Source organism: Pelodiscus sinensis, chromosome 2 (assembly GCF_049634645.1).
Source record: "Pelodiscus sinensis isolate JC-2024 chromosome 2, ASM4963464v1, whole genome shotgun sequence".
Taxonomy (NCBI): domain Eukaryota; kingdom Metazoa; phylum Chordata; order Testudines; family Trionychidae; genus Pelodiscus; species Pelodiscus sinensis.
The window spans coordinates 81222938-81241132 of NC_134712.1; the positions used below are offsets into that span (position 1 = coordinate 81222938).

The following is an 18195-nucleotide window of genomic DNA, read 5'->3' on the forward strand; positions in this document are numbered from 1 at the left end:
ATCTTAGGCTGAAGCATGCATCATCCCTCCTCCAGGTCAGCACTTAATGAAATGATCTGCTCCCCTTTATTCTTGGTCTGCAGCCAGCATATGTCCAGCAGGACAAGGAGTTGTGGCTTCCTCAACCCAAAGGGTAGAATTAATCCTTGCAAATACTAGTGCCGGGCAGCATGCCTCATCACACTAGAGCAAAATATTTTTTGGCTCTTTTTTGTTTTTGTTTTTGAAGACCATAATTCCTTAAAGACAGACTTTCCAAAGATAAGAAATGTATAGTGAGTTGGTGTCAAACGTTCGTATAATGTATATGAATAATATGGAAACTGTTTATTCTCTGAGACCTATAAATAAAGTTTAAGTGATTATTTATGTCTATTTTCCTTGAAGTTAACCATTTTTTAACATTAAGGAAGCTATCATTTTTGTGTTGAATGGCAAAACTTACCCATTTTTAATTTTTTTATTTAAAATATTTTTCTGTGGAATTTTATATGAACAACAGGGTGTTTTTAATTTTTTGGTTTTTTTATTTTTACTTCTCAAAGGTATGACCCCATCAGGTAAATGCACTGAATCATTACTTCACCCAGAAGCACTTGATATGTCGGACAGTCCTACTCCTCCAAAAAGAATGAGAAGATAAACAGTAGAAAAGTTTTATAGGTATGTCAATCCTGAATTCAGCCATTATTTTCCCATGTACTCATCTAACAGAAAATTGTTTTATTTCTGCTTCTGGGAGAGGAGGAGTTGTTGTTGTTGTTGCTTATTTTATTAACACTCAAGTACAATCTCAATCCACTAAGATGGATATAAATATTGTCTGTAGGAGGCAGATTTCCAAAGAGGCTTTTAACTTCCTACAGAACTTGTGCTCCAACTTAAGTTCTACAGAAAGTCTTTATCAACCATATTCTGCTCCCATCTCTGAAGTGACTGGCTCTGATCATTGCTGCTCTTGCAGACAGACAGCTTTTTCTGCTTTTCAGCTCTCTTGCTCCTTAGAAAAATTGAACGTCTACCTATTAGTTTCTCCTGAAGAAGTGGGTTGTGCCCACAAAAGCTCATACCACCATGTACTTGTTTTGTTAGTCTCTAAGGTGCTATGTCGTTTTTAAGTTTTTACCTATACATTATAGGTAGCTAGATCAGTGTACATTCCTATGTAGATTAGTCCAAACAAGTGTTTTGAGGTAAGATCTCTGACACCATGTGAGGGCAGGAAAGACAGGCAGCTGATCTTTTTAGCACACATACTCACTCTCTTTCTCTTGGGTTTGTCAGCAACCTGTTTCTCATAGACTCATAGTCTTTAAGGTCAGAAGGGACCATTATGATCATCTAGTCTGACCCCCTGTACAGTGCAGGCCACAGAATCTCACCTACCCCTCCTAGAAAAATCCTCTCATCTATATCTCAGATATTGAAGCCTTCAAATACTTTGAAGACCCCAAGATGCAGAGAATCCTCCAGCTGTGATCTGTACCCCATGCTACAGAGGAAGGTGAAAAACCTCCAGGGCCTCTGCCAATCTACCCTGGAGGAAAATTCCTTCCTGACCCCAAATATGGCGATCAGCTAAACCCTGAGCATGTGGGCAAGACTCATCAGCCAGACATCCAGAAAGTTCTCTAGTAACTCCTATCATCCCCTCCATTGTCCTATTTCCCAATAATAATGAATGGTCAATTACACTGCAGAGCTTGTAACGCTCTGCCATGTCCAAGGAACACATCTGTTTTGCCCAAAAAAGTCGGAAAAGTGGACATGGTTTTTTTGGCATCCCTGCAAACCTCATTTTATGATGAAGAAGGGATAGTCTGAAAGAGTGTAGACTGGCTAAATTTCGGAAAAGTCTCTTTTGGAAGTAAATCAGAAAAAGATGTGTAATTTGCGTACCGCAAATTGCATTTTTTTCCAATTTATCTTTGTAGTGTAGACATGCCCAAATGTCCCTGTGCAGTGCAAGGTAAGGGTTTCCCTGTGGAGCTCCACATTGATAAAAATATGCATAACCATTGAATTGCCCCCATATTTGTCCCACTGCTTCCTTTTTGCAGTAAAGCCGTGCTACTTCTGCTGCCAGTGGCTCCTCTGCATCCGTGAAGAAAATGGCAAGAATTGCCCCTTATTGATTAAATGTGTTTTTGCTTTCACACAACCCAATTTCTCTTGTTTGACCCTGCCTAAGCTTAAAGCTGAATTTTTCAACTGAGTTTACCACTCATGAACGAATGCCAGAGAATTCTGTAGTTCTAAGAACCTTTTTTCATGTTTTGCATGGTGTTTTGAGATCAAGAAGTTCCAGCCTCTGAAGGATTTACTTATCTTCCACTCCTGTGATATTAGTGTTAACCAGTGAAAGAACCTATATCTGCCCCATAAATCAGGATTATTGCTTGCTCTTTTTCTAAAGAAGACTCCAGTATTCTGCTTTCCAATTTCCCACCAGTGAATGTATCTCTTTAGGTTGGTTTCTGAATATTTTTTAAGCCAAAAACATACCATGAATAATGTAAGTGTACAGTTTTAAGATAGTAGGGAGAGTTAATTTTTGTTCATTTCCATATGCCATTATAATACTTACAATTAAATTGTTTAATTTTATAGTAGATTATAGTACATTTGAGACCATTTAATTTTTGATAGCTGTATTCTGTAACAGTATGATCTTACTGTGCCACATTTGCTTCTTTTTACTATTTTCATTTTTTCCTCCTCTTAATTATTGCCTAAATGCAAAATTTTAAGTAGCTTGCCAGTGGAGTTATCTAAACAATATATTACCCTGCTGCCATCCCCAGTGTCTATCAGAATAAGTATAAGATCAGTGATAAGTATGAAAGTAATCTATTTACAATATTAATAATTATATTTTACTCTTATCTCATTTTATCCATTAATTGCAGAGAAGTTTCAGTCACTACATCACAAGTGGAATGATTCCTTCTCCACAAATTTTGATACAGGCCCTCCAGTTAATTTACCTATCAGATCTCCATTGAAATTGATGGCTCTAAAACAAATTATATTAGCTGAGAATATGCCCCATTACATGAATTATAGAATTGGTTTATAAAAACTAATACCTGTACCATATTTTCTGTTTAAGTTCAGAAGAATGTATCATCTCTCCTATGAAGAGCAGCAGCAACCAATGCAACAGCAGCAGCTAGTGCATATTCCAATATCAGAATTGAGTGATACCCAACAGAAGAGAAAGTCATAGACCAGACTTGATGGAAAGTAATTGTGTATTGAAAAAATGTAAATAAGCTTTAATTTTTGTAAAGTTAATTTTTATTTCTAAAAGCTTTCAAGAGTTTTTAGTTTCTTGAACATGGAAAAGTTTTAAATATACCCTTGTTTATTTATGCAATAAAATTGCTGCAATACAAAGAGCATTGCAAATACAATATATTGTGGTGATTTAAGGCTGAAGTAAATGTAATGAAATATTATTTTCATTATGAAAGTGTCTTAATATGTCTTGGATAAAAGGAACAGGGCAACCTAGAATAACAAGTAGATGAGGGAAATAGTAATTCTAAGACAAAATTATATGGATAGAGCAGCAGTACATTGAGATCCAACCAAAGCAGAGTCCTTAGGCAATTGACTTCAAGCCAGAGTCTAAGGTCCTGTCCAAGGAGTAGAAACAGAGGGGTTGCAGATGTTGTTAACAGAAGAGGCAAGGTTTGTCTTTAGGTACTAGATCTGGAGCTTAGGTTGATAGAAAGCCTTTCTTCCATTGTATGGCTTGATGAAGTGAGAAACTTTGAGAGCCTATAAGAATCTTCAATACATGAAGCTGAAGATTACATGGTTGGTTATGATCACCAGACATTTTTTGTTTCTTACATTTAACTACCTGATATTGTCCTGATGATAATCTATTACTTGCTTTATTGCAGCTCCTATAATGTACTATTTGCTTTCTGTGCAAATAGGAAGAGTTCCTGCCTCAAAAAGCAAACAATGCACAACAGCAATAGATGGTTGTGAAGAGAGATAAAATAGACAATTAGAAGATTTTTTCAGATTATCAGGTTTTCCCAATTACCTGTCCATGTAGCCATTGTTATCTAGCTAGTTTCTTTTCAGGATCATGATGAGAGAGGAATGGGAGGCTGTATTTGTAGGAAGAGAAGGTAGTGGCCTTACAGACAAACTCTGAGTTGAGATCCAGTGCCTGAGAGATTACGTGGAAGAAAGCACAAAGACATTTGTGAGAGAAGCACACAAACAGGCAATTGAGACAAGTAGCTTCAGTAGAAGAGATGTGATGAACCACTCCATAGGGGCAATCTGCAGACACGAAGGAGCTTGAAAGCAAGAACCAGAAGTTTGAATTTAGAGCAGTGGGAAAGTAGCAAATAGAGGAATTTTAATGGGGGCAGACATAAAAATAAGGAAAAATATCTTAGCAGCTGAATTTTCCATGAACTGGTGGGGGATAATAAGTGTCGGAGACCTCAGAGGAACATGTTACAGTAATTAAAACAGGAAATGGTGAATATCTGAAAAAAATTCTATATATGAAGACAGAAGGTAACATTTTGAAAGTACACAAGTCCTACTGACTTTGACTAAATCATTTAGCTGCTCTTGAAAATTTTACACTGAAGTCTCTGGAACTTAATGTTTTAGAGGAAGCATTAAGATTTGGGCATGTCTTGGATGTGAGAGTCAAAGGAAGGGGAGGAGTTAAGAATGACCTCCAGGTTCTTCAGTTGGGTCATAGGAATGGTGATCATGTGGTCAATAAATGACAAAATGAGGAATACTTGATAGGAGAGTGGTTCAGTTTTAGCCCCAGGTAGAGTTTAAATAATTGGAGACCAGCTGAAATGGAAGTTTGAATGAAAGGAGACAGGTCAAGAATGGAAAGGTAGATTTGTGAATAAGTGTAATTGTATGGTGGTTTAAATGAAGCCTGAGCAGATGAGATGACCCAAGAAAAGATGTTGAAGGGGGTAAAAATATCAAGAATGTGTTCCTGTGGGTTATACTAGCCTCTATTAACCCATTCCTTGAACCCAAATTTGATACTGAGAACCTAGGTTTCTTCATTACTCCAGCAGTAACATAGCATATCATTACCCATAGAATGTAGGTTGGAGAAATTTATTTATACTCACTCAGCAACAAGGAAGTTAGGGAACTTTTTAAGCTAAAGCATACTGTGCAATGCTATCCAGGAGAGTAACACTTATTCTCTTTCTTAGCAGGGAACAAAATGAGCAACTTCAGGAACAAAAACCCTTTTCAATAAACTTGAAAAATACTGGTTAGTGATGGGCAATTGGGGAGTGACATTTCTAATTAAAAAAAAAAAAACTAAGCACAGGAGACAATGAGATACATTGATCTGTCATTTTATTCCAGGCATCAGTTTGTTCCACTGCTTGTTTTCTTTTTAAAAATAACACACATTTTACTGCAGCAATGTAAAATTAACTACGGGTGTAATAATAAAAAAGGATTTTCAATCTGGTTAGAGTACCAACAGCTTCACATGTAATGGCTGTCAGAAAAATAGGAACTAAAGGTAAGGTGCATATCTGCTTCTATGTAGTTTTCATTCTAGCACCTTGAAGTACATGCTCTGAAGCATACCAGACCATTTGGGTTCTCGCGATGCTTTTTTGTTGGTTTATACAGTATGTATAATTAGAAGTAGGAAAAATTGCACTGTAAATTGTTTTCTTATGATGTTAAATAGCTATTTAATACATAAGTTTTGGATTTTCATGTAATTATAGATAATAAACAACTGAACTGAAACAGTATAGCTGTAAAATATTTGGTTTATCCAGGACCATTTATAATGATTGTGACAAAAATCCTAATCAAACTTGGTGGGTCCTGCACTTTCAGGCAGATTGCTTGTCTCAGGGGCTCAAAGCAGTCCTCCATTTGGGCACGACACGTATAGCATCACCTTGCTGTTGAACTACTCTCATCATTAGCCAGCATAAGGTACAGAGGAAAACCAAACTCCACAGTCTCGATGGACCCCCAACTTATACAGTGCTGGGTAAACCCCTTTCTTTTTCCCAGTCAGTCTTTTACCACCCTCTACTCTGGGTTCCAGCTGAGGGCCCTGTAATAGCAACAGCCTATAAAAATCTCCAATAGCAGCTCTGAGACAGCTACAGAATCCCTGGTCTACTTCCCAGCACCTTCCTTATCTCAGGCTCTTCCTACTAGAATCCACTGGTTCTTGCTCCTCTGAAACACTCTTTAGCATTCCCTCCATCCTCTCAATTCCTTGCATGCTAACTGCAGAGAAGCTCTTTTTATAATCAATCTCAACTGGTTTTTTAATGGACCCCAGGTATTCTAACTAGTCTTGGCTCATTTGACTATGTAAGCCCACTTAATTAGCTCCAAGTGCTTAATTGCCCTGATTGATTCTGGCAAGTTCATAGAATCATAGAGCTAGAAGAGACCTCAGGAGGTCATCAAGTCCAGCTCCCTGCCCAAGTCAGGACCAATCCCAACTAAATAATCCCAGCCAGGGCTTTGTCAGGCTGATACTTAAAAACCTCTAGGAATGGAGATTCCACCACCTCCCTAGGTAACCCATTGCAGTACTTCACCACGGTCTTGGTGAAATAGTTTTTCCTAATAGCCAACCTAGACTCTCCCCCCCCCCCCCACCCCCCCCCCGGTAACTTGAGACCAATGCTCCTTGTTCTGCCATCTGTCACCACTGACAACAGCCTCTCTCCATCCTTCTTGGAACTCCCCTCCCCCTTCAGGAAGTTGAAGGCTGCTATCAAATCCTCCATCACTCTTTTCTTCTGTTCTCACTGGTTCTGGACTAACCCCTACCAGTTTACCCTGCAAATAGAGAGATTTACTCAGTCTCAGGCTAATATATCTCCCTTACATTACTTTCTTGTATCCCTTTGGCCTGACCCTATCTCAAAATGTAATTTGAGTCCCTAAAAAAAAGAAGTATATCCCATGCGGTGGGGGGAGCCAGGTTCCAAAGAGAAAACTGGATAAGCCTTGTAGTTTGAACATATGTGAAATGAGCACCAGAGGGCAATGGGAGTCACTAAAATTGCAATTTTATCTGAGTCAAGAAGAAAAAAATATGAACTAGTTTGAACTCTGTAATTTAGGTCAAAGAATGTCACCTAATAATTTCTGCATCAAACGCACAACTTCCGTTGAGGTTCAGCATATCTTTTAGAAAGATATCCAGTCTTGACTTAGACAGCAAGTGTTTGAAAATCTACCATGTCCCCTAGGTAAGTTGTTTCAATGGTTAATTACACTCTCTGTTAAACCATGTTTCTACAGGCTGAACTTCCCAAATCTGGGAATCTCTGGCCATAGATATTGGATCAAAGAGCCCTGGAGCCAACTGAGACAATGCAGGGGCTAGGAGCCCTGGTTAGGCCCAATGGCATCTGGGGAGTGACCCCACCATGGCATCAAAGGGGCCAGGCAGTGGCCAGAGTGACCCCAGTGTCAGTGGGGCTAGGCGGTGGCTGAGGAACCCCTGGCTGCAGTGGGGCTGTCGGCAACCAGGCAGCCTTGTCCAGGAACACCAGGAAACCCCCATCGGCAGCAGAGCTGGCTGAAACAAATGGCTCTGGCTGGGGAACTTACAGATTTCCCAGCAGCGGGGAGGCGGCCCTCGTAGCAGAGCGGGGTAGCCAGGTTGTCTTGGCTGGGGAATTCACGGTAGCAGTGGGGCTGGCAGCAGCCAACTGGTCCCCACCGGGAAGACCTTGGGACAGCAAGGAGGGGAGTCATGCTGGGCCAGCATTAGTGGGGCAAACAGCAGGGGAGGGGAGGGAGCCCCACGGAGAGGATCCTGGAGCAGGGCAGCCAGTAGAGGAGCACAGACCTCCCTGGTCCAGCAAACTCGCTGGTTCAGGGAAGCTTGGGTCCCAAGGGTGCCGGACCAAGAAGGTCCAACCTGTAGTTTGAATTTGTCTAGATTCAGCTCCAACCACTTGGTCTTATGTCTTTTTCAGCTAGGTTAAAGAACTATCAGAAATCTTTTACTGCTGTGCTTGTTACACTGTGATCAAGGCACCTCATAAGCATCTCTGCAATAAATCAAACAAACAGAGCTTCCTTAGTTTCTCACTATAAGGCATGTAGTCCAGATCATAAGTCATTTTTATTTGTTTTCTGAATCCTATCCAGTTTTTCAAGATCCTTTCTGAAATGTAGATAACATAACTGGATGCAGTACTCCAGTAATCATCTTGTTAATACCATTAACGGAGGTAATTAAATATCCCTACTCTACATGACGTTTCTTTATTATACATCCAAGAATTTGCTTTCAACCTTTTACCTAAAAATGACAGAGATCTACCCTAAATACTTTTCAGGGTCACTGCTTTCTAGAATATAGTCCCCTAGTTTATGAATGCAACCTACATTATTTCTTCAAGTGATGGTCTGCATGTATTCCACACACAGGTACTCATGTGCCCAGTGCTGCTGAGACCATCAGATCCTGCAAGTAGTATCTGTTGCAGAGGTGACTGGTAAAGAGGGAACCTGGTAACTCGACACCTCCCACCTGCCCTGGGACAACCCTCCCACCCCTTCCCACCCTTGTTCTGCCCTTTCCCTGCCTCTTCCTCCAACCAAAGTGGCCCAGGAAAATAGAAGGACCATCACTGGCACCAGGGGTCCCCCTGCCCTGAGCACTCACTGACAGTGGCAGGAGAAGCGGAACAACATGGCTTCGCTTCTCTCTGGCTACATCTAGACTACACACTTCTTTCGAAAGCCTTTTCGAAAGAATGTTTCAAAGAAGCTTCTTTTGAAAAAAGCAGCTCGATTGCACCAAGCGGATTGAAAAAGAAATCTGCTTTTTCGAAAGAGAGCATCCAAACTGCCTGGATGCTCTTTTGGAAAAAAAAAAAAAGGCACCGGGAATCACTTCCGGCAGGGTAAGGAGGCAGCATTTACTTCCCAGTGCTGCTGCATGCCCTTTGCAGAGACACGTGCCTAAAGGGACACCTCCCCGGACAGCCATTTCTCTGCTGCTGCTTCTGACTTGTCTACCTCTGGAGGGACAGCAAAGCTACTGCAATGATTGTTCTGGTTGCCCTGCTTTCTTGGGCTATGTCTAGACTGCAAGCCTCTTTCGAAAGCATCTTTCGAAAGAGCCTCTTTCGAAAGAGAGCGTCTAGACTGCACGGAGAAATTTCGAAAAAGCGGCTTGCTTTTTCGAAAGAAAGCATCCAGTGAGTCTGGATGCTCTCTTTCGAAGAAGCCCTATTTACATTGAAGAACGCCTTCTTTCGAAAGAGGAACTTTCGAAAGAAGGCGTTCTTCCTCGTAAATTGAGGTTTACCGCCATTGAAAGAAAAGCCGCGTTCTTTCGAATTAATTTCGAAAGAACGCGGCTTGAGTCTGGACGCAGGGGAAGTTTTTTCGGGAAAAGGCTACTTTTCCCGAAAAAACCCCTGAGTCTGGACACAGCCTTGGACACCACAGCACTTTGTTTTTGGTTGGTTTTTCTGCTTTTCATTTATTTTTTTTGCCATGGAGCCGGAGCTGCCCCTGGGTAGGCGATGGCCCCATACAACCATGCTGCATAGAATCATAGAGCTGGAAGAGACCTCAGAAGGTCATCAAGTCCAGCCCCCTGCTCTAGGCAGGACCAATTCCACTAAATCAACCCAGCCTGGGCTTTGTCAAGCCGAGACTTAAACACCTCTAGGGATGGAGACTCCACTACTTTCCTAGGTAACCCATTCCAGTGCTTCACTACCCTCCTAGTGAACTAGTTTTTCCTAATATCCAACCTGAACCTCTCCCACCACAACTTGAGACCGTTGCTCCTTGTTCTGCCAACTGTCACTACTGGGAACAGCCTTTCTCCATCCTCTTTGGAACCTCCCTTCAGGAAGTTGAAGGCTGCTATCAAATCCCCCCTCACTCTTAGCTTCTGCAGACTACACAGATCCAACTCCCTCAGCCTCTCCTCATAAGTCATATGCTCCAGCCCCCTAATCATTTTGGTTGCCCTCCACTGGACCCTCTCCAATATGTCCACATCCTTTTTGTAGTGGGGGGGCCCAGAACTGGACACACTACTCCAGATGTGGCCTCACCAATGCCGAATAAAGGGGAATAATGACATCTCTCAATCTGCTCGAAATGCTCCTCTTAATGCAACTTAATATGCCAGTAGCTTTCTTGGCTACAAGGGCACACTGTTGACTCATACCCAGCTTCTCATCCACTGTAACCCCCAGGTCCTTTTCTGCAGAACTACTACTTAACTGGTTGGTCCCCAGCTTGTAACGATGCTTGGGATTCTTCTGTCCCAAGTGCAGGACTCTGCACTTGTCCTTGTTGAACCTCATCAGATTTCTTGTGGCCCAATCCTCCAATTTGTCTACGGCCCTCTGGACCCTATCTCTGCCCTCAACCCTCTACCTCTCCCCCTAGCTTAGTGTCATCCGCAAACTTGCTAAGAGTGCAATCCATCCTCTCATCCAGGTCATTAATAAAGATATTGAAAAAAAAACGGTCCTAGAACCGAACCTTGGGGCACTCTGCTAGAAACAGACCACCATCCTGACATCAAGCCGTTGATCACTACCCGCTAGGCCCGGCCTTCTAGCCGTCTTCCTATCCAACTTACTGTCCATTTATCCAATCCACATTCCCTTAACTTGCTGGCAAGAGTATTGTGGGAGACCGTATCAAAAGCCTTGCTAAAGTCCAGGTATATCATATCCACTGACTTTCCCACGTCCACAGAGCCAGTTACCTCATCATAGAAGTTAATCAGATTGGTCAGGCACGACTTGCCCTTTGTGAATCCATGTTGACTATTCCTAATCACTTTCTTCTCTTCCAAGTGCCTCAAAATGGATTCCTTAAGGCTCCCTTCCATGCTTTTTCCAGGAACCGAGGTAAGACTGACCGGCCTATAGTTCCCTGGATCATCCTTCTTCTCTTTTTTGAAGATGGGCACTACATTTGTTTTTTTCCAGTCATCCGGGATTTCTCCCGATCTCCACGACTTTTCAGAGATAATAGCCAAAGGCTCCTCAATGACATTTGCCAACTCCCTCAGTACCCTCGGATGCATTAAGTCCGGACCCATGGATTTGTTTACGTTTAGCTTTTCTAAATAGTTCCTAACCTGTTCTTTACCCACCAAGGGCTGTCCATCTTCATCCCATCTTGCGTCACTTTAGCGCATTAGTCCGGGAGCCCACCTTGTCTGTGAATACAGAGGCAAAGAAAGCATTGAGTACTTCAGCTTTCCCCACATCATCTGTCACTAGGTTACCTCCTTCGTCCATTAGGGGCCGCACACCCTCTCTGATTACCACCTTCTTGTTAATATATGCCTGTAGAAACCTTTCTTGTTATCCTTCACATCCTTAGCCAGTCGCAATTCCAATTGTGCTTTCACCTTCCTGATAACCTCCTGGCATTCTCGAGCTATACATTTAAACCCCTCTCTGGTCATTTGTCCAAGTTTCCACTTTTTGTAAGCCTCCTTTTTGTGCTTAAGTTCACCAAGGATTTCCCCTGTAAGCCAATCCCGTCTCCTACCATGATTGCCTCTCTTACTACGCATTGGGATGGTTTCTTTCTGTGCCTTCAATAAGGCTTCTTTAAAATACTGCCAGCTGTCCTGGACTCCTTTCCTCTTCATGTTAGCATCCCAGGAGATTCTGCCCATCAGGTGTCTGAGGGAGTCAAAATTTGCTTTTCTGAAGTCCAAGGTGTGTATTTTACTACTCTCTTTTCTTCCTTTGGTCAGGATCCTGATCTCTACCGTCTCATGATCACTGCTTCCCAGGTTGTCACCCACCTCTACTTCCCCTATTAGTTCCTCCCTGTTTGTGAGCAGAAGGTCAAGCTGCGCACGGCCCCTGGTCAGATCCTTTAGCACTTGTGTCAAGAAGTTATCCCCAACATACTCCAAAAACTTCCTGGATTGCCTGTGTACTGCCGTATTGGTTTCCCAACAGATGTCAGGGTGATTAAACCCCCATGAGAACCAGGGCCTGCGATCTGGAAGCTTCTCTCAGTTGTCTGAAGAAACCCTCATCTACCTCATCCACATGGTTCGGTGGCCTGTAGCAGACACCAACCACAACATCACTGCTGTTGTTTGCTCCTTTAAGCTTAACCCATAAACTCTCAACAGGTTTTTCTCCCTCTTTATACTGGAGTTCAGAGCAATCATAGTGCTCTCTTACATATAGTGCAACTCCTTCTTTTCTCCCTTGCCTGTTCTTCCTGAACAGTCTATACCCTTCCATGACAGCGCTCCAGTCATGCGAGTCATCCCACCAAGTCTCTGTTACCCCAATTAAATCATATTTCTTGGACTGGGCCAGGACCTCCAGTTCTTCCTGTTTGTTGCCCAGGCTTCTCGCATTAGTGTATAAACACCTCAGGTAACCAGTTGATCGCCCTATCTTCTCCATTCGAATCAGGGGTCCTCCTTTCTTGCTCGTTCCTCTCTGCATTTCTTCCTGGTATCTGACTTTCCCTTCTTCCAGGCCTACGGTACCCTCTCTTCTTCCCAGACCCTGTTGAAGAGACCCCTCAGAGCTTGTGTGCTTGCCTTAGGGTCTGCCTTAAGCATTTCAGCAGTGATCTGGTCTTCCCTGGGCACTCTGTTGCCCTTCATCTATTTGATAGCGTCTGCTGTCTCCAGCTCACTAATGTCCCCACATTCCTTGTCTACTTGGAGGTTCATACTTCTAATATCAGCCTCTTCTTCTGGGTCTGGCTGTTGAGAGTCTCCCTGAAGTGTTCCGTCCACCTGCTGAGCTGTTCTTTTGCTGTCACCAGCATTTTCTTGTTCTTGTCTCTTACTACAGTAGACTTGTTGGTAAAGTCTCCTATAAGAGTCTTGGTGATCTTGTACACTGTCCTAGTATCACCTCTGTCTACTGCTGACTGGGCCTCCGTGGCAATATTGTCCACATACGCTCTCTTATCTCTTTGTACACTTCTCTTCATGGCAACATTTAGGTCCCTGTAGACTTGTTACAGCTGTTATTTTATCTTTGTCACTGCCTGCAAGTGTGCACTGTTTAACCACCTTTCTGTTCTCAATGAGCTGCCACGTAGCATCTGAAATCCACTCCCTTCTCTGTTTCTTCCTGTACCCCAATACAGTCTTGCTGGTTTCCAGGTATACCTTCTGGATCTCCTCACAGTGGATATTAATATCATCTGCTATCAGGTCTTCGAGCAGGCTGAATCTGTTAGACAGCTCTAGAGTGAACTGGATCTTCACTGTTGGATGTTTTAGTCTACTGGAGTGAAAGAGCTGGCCACCAGTCTTTCTGTCTGTCCTTTTCAGACGTTTCAGCTTGAGCTGCAACTTGCAAAGAAGATGATGATGATCGCTGTTGGCATCTGCTCCTCTCAGCTCTCGGACATCTCTCATGGATCTTCTCCACTTCTGGTTAATAGCAATGTGATCAATTTGGTTACAAGCTGGGGCATGTCCTTCTATCTGGAGATATCCAGGTCAACTTATGTATTGTCTTATGTTGAAAGACAGTGCCTCCTATCACCACAAGGGCACCATTGTGAAGTTACCCAAAAAAGGCGATCTCTCCATCTGCGGGAATTGGAGAGGCATTAATCTGCTGTCTGTGCCGGGAAAGATTTTCTGTAGAGTCCTGCTACAGAGAATTCGAAAGGTCATTGAGAAAATCCTCAGAGAAGAACAGGTTGGCTTCAGAAGTGGAAGGTCATGCACGGACCAGATCTTCGTCCTACGCACCATAGTGGAGCAATCAATAGAGTGAAACTCTTCGCTCTACATTAATTTCATCGATTTTGAGAAGGCGTTTGATAGCATTCACCACCCCTCATTCTGGAGGATTCTACAAGCATTCGGGTTCCCTGGGAAGGTCATTAATGTCCTGAAGGACCTGTACACTGAGAATCAATGCTGTGTGTGACATGAAGGACAGCAGAGTGACTGGTTTCACGTGAAGACAGGGGTCAGACAGAGCTGTGTAATCTCACCTGTTATCTTCCTTGTGGTCATCGACTGGGTGATGCGCAGAGCCACTGAGGGCAGATCAAGGGGACTGCTATGGGGACCAACTGCTCGGCTTGAGGACTGCGATTTCGCAGATGACCTGGCGCTTCTCATGCATGATCAGCAGGACATCCAAGCAAAGACCGACATTGTTGACCGGACAGCCAGAAGTGTTGGGCTTAGAATTCACCCTGGCAAGTCCAAAGTGATGAAATTGAGGACAACTAACACTGATAAAACCACCGTCATGGGTGAAGAGTTAGAGGAAGTATATGACTTCATGTATCTCGGCAGTTACATCTCAGCGGATAGCAGCATCAACAAAGAGATCTCCGTTAGAATTGCCCTGGCAGCGCAAGCCTTCCAAAAGCTTGACAACATTTGGAAGTCGTCACTGTTGCAGACCAGGACTAAACTGAAGATCTATAGGTCGAATGTGTGCTCAGTCCTGCTGTATGCTGTAGAGACTTGGAGGACTAACAAAGAAGATTGAGAGCAGACTCAGAGGCTATGAACGACGGTGCCTTCGTCGTATCCTCAGAGTCCGCTGGGAACAGCATGTTACCAACAAGGAGATAAACCAACGCACTGGCATCAACAATGTTGTGGACGAGATCATGTAGAGGCACTGGAGATGGCTGGGGCATGTCCTTCGGATGAACGAAACAAGACTCCCTCGTATGGCACTCAGATGGACTCCACCTGGAAAGCATAAAAGAGGGAGGCCGTTGGGCACCTGGAGGAGGTCTGTGGAGGAGGACATGAAAAGGAAGGGCACGACCTGGGAAGAAGTCAGACAGCTTTCTCAGGACTGTGAAGGCTGGAGAAGATTCGTTGGCACCTTATGCTCCATCAGGAGTGAAGAGGACTAATAATAATAATCCGACTTTCCCACTCCCCTCCGGGTTTTGGTCACCGTCCCACGACGAACCTAGTTTAAAGCCCTCATCACTAGGTTTGCAAGCCTGCCCGCGAAGATGCTCCTTTCTCTCTTCGTTAGGTGGATCCCATCTCTTCCTAACAATCCTTGTGCCCGGAACAGAGTCCTATGGTCGAAGAAACCAAGGCCCTCATGCGACACCACCTGTGCAACCACGCATTTACGTCCTCAATTCGACGATCCTTGCCCAATCCTTTCCCTTCAACAGGGAGGATGGATGAGAACACCACTTGCGCTCCGAATTCTTGGATCCTTCTTCCCAGCGCTACATAATCCACAGTAACCTGCTCAAGGTCATTCTTGGCCGTATCGTTAGTTCCCACGTGGAGAAGCAGGAAGGGGTAGTGATCCGAAGGTTTGAACAGTTTGGTAAGCCTCTCAGTCACATCCTGAATGCAAGCTCCTGGTAAGCAGCACACCTCTCGAGATTCCAGCAAATTCTGCTGCATCTACATAACACCGTGATGGTGCTCCTGCCCTATTTGGACCCGGACCAGAGCTATGAAACCTTCACCTGGGATGCAGGACCAATGCCCTTGTCTCCAAACTTATTGAGGGAGAGGTGTTTTTGGAGGCACAAAACGAGTTCAGACTGGTGGGACCGGCTCATCATGGAGCTGTGGAACGACTAGCAGTGGCTCCGCAACTTCTGTATGCAGAAGGCCACATTCCAGGAGCTGTGTGTCTGGCTCACCCCTGCGCTCCAAAGACAGGACACCCACCTGCAGCCCATCATCCCCCTGCAGAAGAGGGTCGTAATTGCTCTGTGGAAGCTGGCAACGCCAGACAGTTACCACTTGGTGGGACACCAGTTTGGTGTGGGGAGGTCTACCGTAGGGTCCGTCTTGGAGGTAAGTCACTTTCAGGGGACAGTCCTCGCTCAGTAGCGGGGCTGAAAAGGAGGGACTGTCAGGCAAGGGCAAGAGGGATTGGGGGATGGAGTGAGAGCAGGAGGGAGCTCCTCGACTAACCCAGCACTTCTGCAGGGGAGGCGGGCATCCTGAGAAGGGGAATGCTGGGGTGGGTAGGTTCTCCTCCCATGGTCTCAGGCACCCCGTCTAACTCCCTGTTTTTTGTCTATTTGTCTCTTTATGCAGTTGGTGAGGGTCACCAATTCGGAGCTGCTGCACAGGCTCGTCCATCTGGGAGACCCGGACGCCATCATGGCCGGCTTTGCTGGGCTTGGCTTCCCTAACTGTAGAGGAGCCCTCAATGGGGGACACATCCCAATCCGTGCACCGCCCCATCAAGCAGCCCAATTCATTAATCGCAAGTGCTACTTTTCAATGGTACTCCAGCCCCTGGTCAACCACTGGGGACAGTTTACGGACATTTGTGTTGGGTGGTCGGGGCGAGCATATGATGCCCGCATCTTCAGGAACTCTTACCTGTGCTGCAGGCAGGAATGTTTTTCCTGCAGCAGGAACTTGCGTTTGGGGACGTGCAGATGCTGCTGTGCATCGTGACTGACGTGGCCTACCCCCGATGCTGTGGCTTATGAGGCTCTACACCGGCCACCTGGATGTGAGCAAGGAGCTGTTTAATACACATCTTAGCCGGGCTCGCATGCAGGTGGAATGCATGTTTGGCTGTTTGAAAGGGAGGTTTCGTTGCTTACTCCCACGGCTGGAGATGGGGGAACACAGCATCCCCGAGGTGGTGGCCATGTGTTGCGTTCTCCATAACCTCATGGAGAGAAAAGTGGAGGCCTTCCTGCCGGGGTGGGTGACAGGTGCTGATGGGGAGGGGAGGCAATTCGAGCAGCCCTGGACAGCTGCCATCCACCAGGCTCACCAGTCCAGCATTCGCATCCCGGAGGCCCTGAGAGAGAGGTTCTCTGAAGGAGCCCACTGACTCCCCAGGGCCTCCCTTATGGGGGCTGGGGCCTGGCCCATCCAGATCTTTCCCTCCACAACCTCACCCTGACCCTCTTTCCAAAAAGAATAGAGAAACACCAGGTTTTGTTTCTAAACATAAATTTATTTTTTATTAGAAACAATATAACGAAAATGCGCTAACTGTGCAAATAAAACCTTTATATTTTCACTGTACAAACGTTTATAGGAAAGCAAAGTTTTTAATTCAAAAATAAATAATTTTTTAAATTAGCTAAATGTTCTGTAACTGGGCTGGTTGGGGGCTGAAAATCTAGACGGGGAAGGGGGATTCAAGGAAGCCGGTACTTCCTTGATCACAGGCTCCTGCTGTCTCGCGTCCTGGCACCACCATGGCCTTTGGATTGGGTGGGGCGAGAGACAGTACTGTGCTGGACAGGACAGGGGGCAGCAATTGGGTCTGGGAGGGCTGGGGAACGGGGCGGGGCTGGAGAAGAGGGAGGCCAAGGAGGAAGGGAGTGGTGGTGGGTCCTGGCATGCAGGAGGAGTGGTACCTGGAACAGGCAGACAAGGCAAGGCCCTCCTGCTGCTGGACCAGTTCATTCATGCCACTCAGTCTCTGCCTGCATCCTCTGTTGCAGAGTCCTGTTGAGGTCCTGCAGGGCTGCTACATGTTCTTTTAAAAGGTCTGTGAAGAAACCCTAGTTCCTGCAGGTGCCACGTGTCCAGGATGGTGGTGGGACTGGTGTGGTGTGACCTTCTTGCGTGGGGGCCCGGCTGTGGAGGAAAAGAGGATGAGGCAATCGGGTATGCATGCACCCGCTGTCCCCGAGGACATGCCTTTGCCAACAAAGTGCTGAGTTAGCAAAACGTCGTGGCCATTTTTATGCAAATTAGGCACAGGATATTTAAATCCCTGCCTCATTTGCAATGTTGACCTGCCTACTCTGCATCCTTCTGCCGACAGAGGGATGCAGTCTAGACATACCCTAAAGGTAGCCCTGCATATCAAGATCTACAGCAACTGCAATAGTAACATGGTGATGGAATAAATATCAAGATTATAACCCTAACCAAGGAGTGTAAGGGGGGAGTATATGTCAGTACTGGTTTGAAATCTTGTTAACTATTTGTTTGAATTTTACCCTTTTAAAATTTGTATCATTCTGGTGTTTTGTTTAGGGATAGTGAAAGGAATTATGTTATCAGATTAAAAACTGGCAAAATTCCCATAACATCAAGTCTAACAATGTTGTACAAGGAAAGGATCATGTCTTTACAGGCATTCAGTAGCAATGCAGATCTGACAGTTGGTTTGGGGAGGCACCTGGCCAATGACATGCAGACTTGCAAACTACCGTTTTTGTACCATATGAAAAAAGTTAAAA

At 44.7% G+C, this 18195-nt stretch overlaps 1 protein-coding gene across 3 annotated transcripts in view; it reads left to right on the top strand.

Moving 5' to 3' along the window:
* The window catches only part of SMCHD1 (structural maintenance of chromosomes flexible hinge domain containing 1), a 202347-nt gene extending 185267 nt beyond the window's left edge, over nt 1-17080 (top strand). The window contains exons 47-49 of one of the 3 annotated variants that reach the window (XR_012901535.1): nt 546-663; nt 3113-3267; nt 16070-17080. Coding sequence is in view for 2 of the 3 variants with exons in the window: in XM_075920926.1 (XP_075777041.1) it covers nt 546-643 (98 nt within the window). In the remaining variant the exon portion in view is untranslated. Of the gene's footprint in view, nt 1-545; nt 664-3112; nt 5791-16069 lie in introns of those variants that run through there. The other 2 variants (XM_075920926.1, XM_075920925.1) reach the window with 2 other exon arrangements.
* The last annotated feature ends 1115 nt before the right edge of the window (nt 17081-18195 follow it).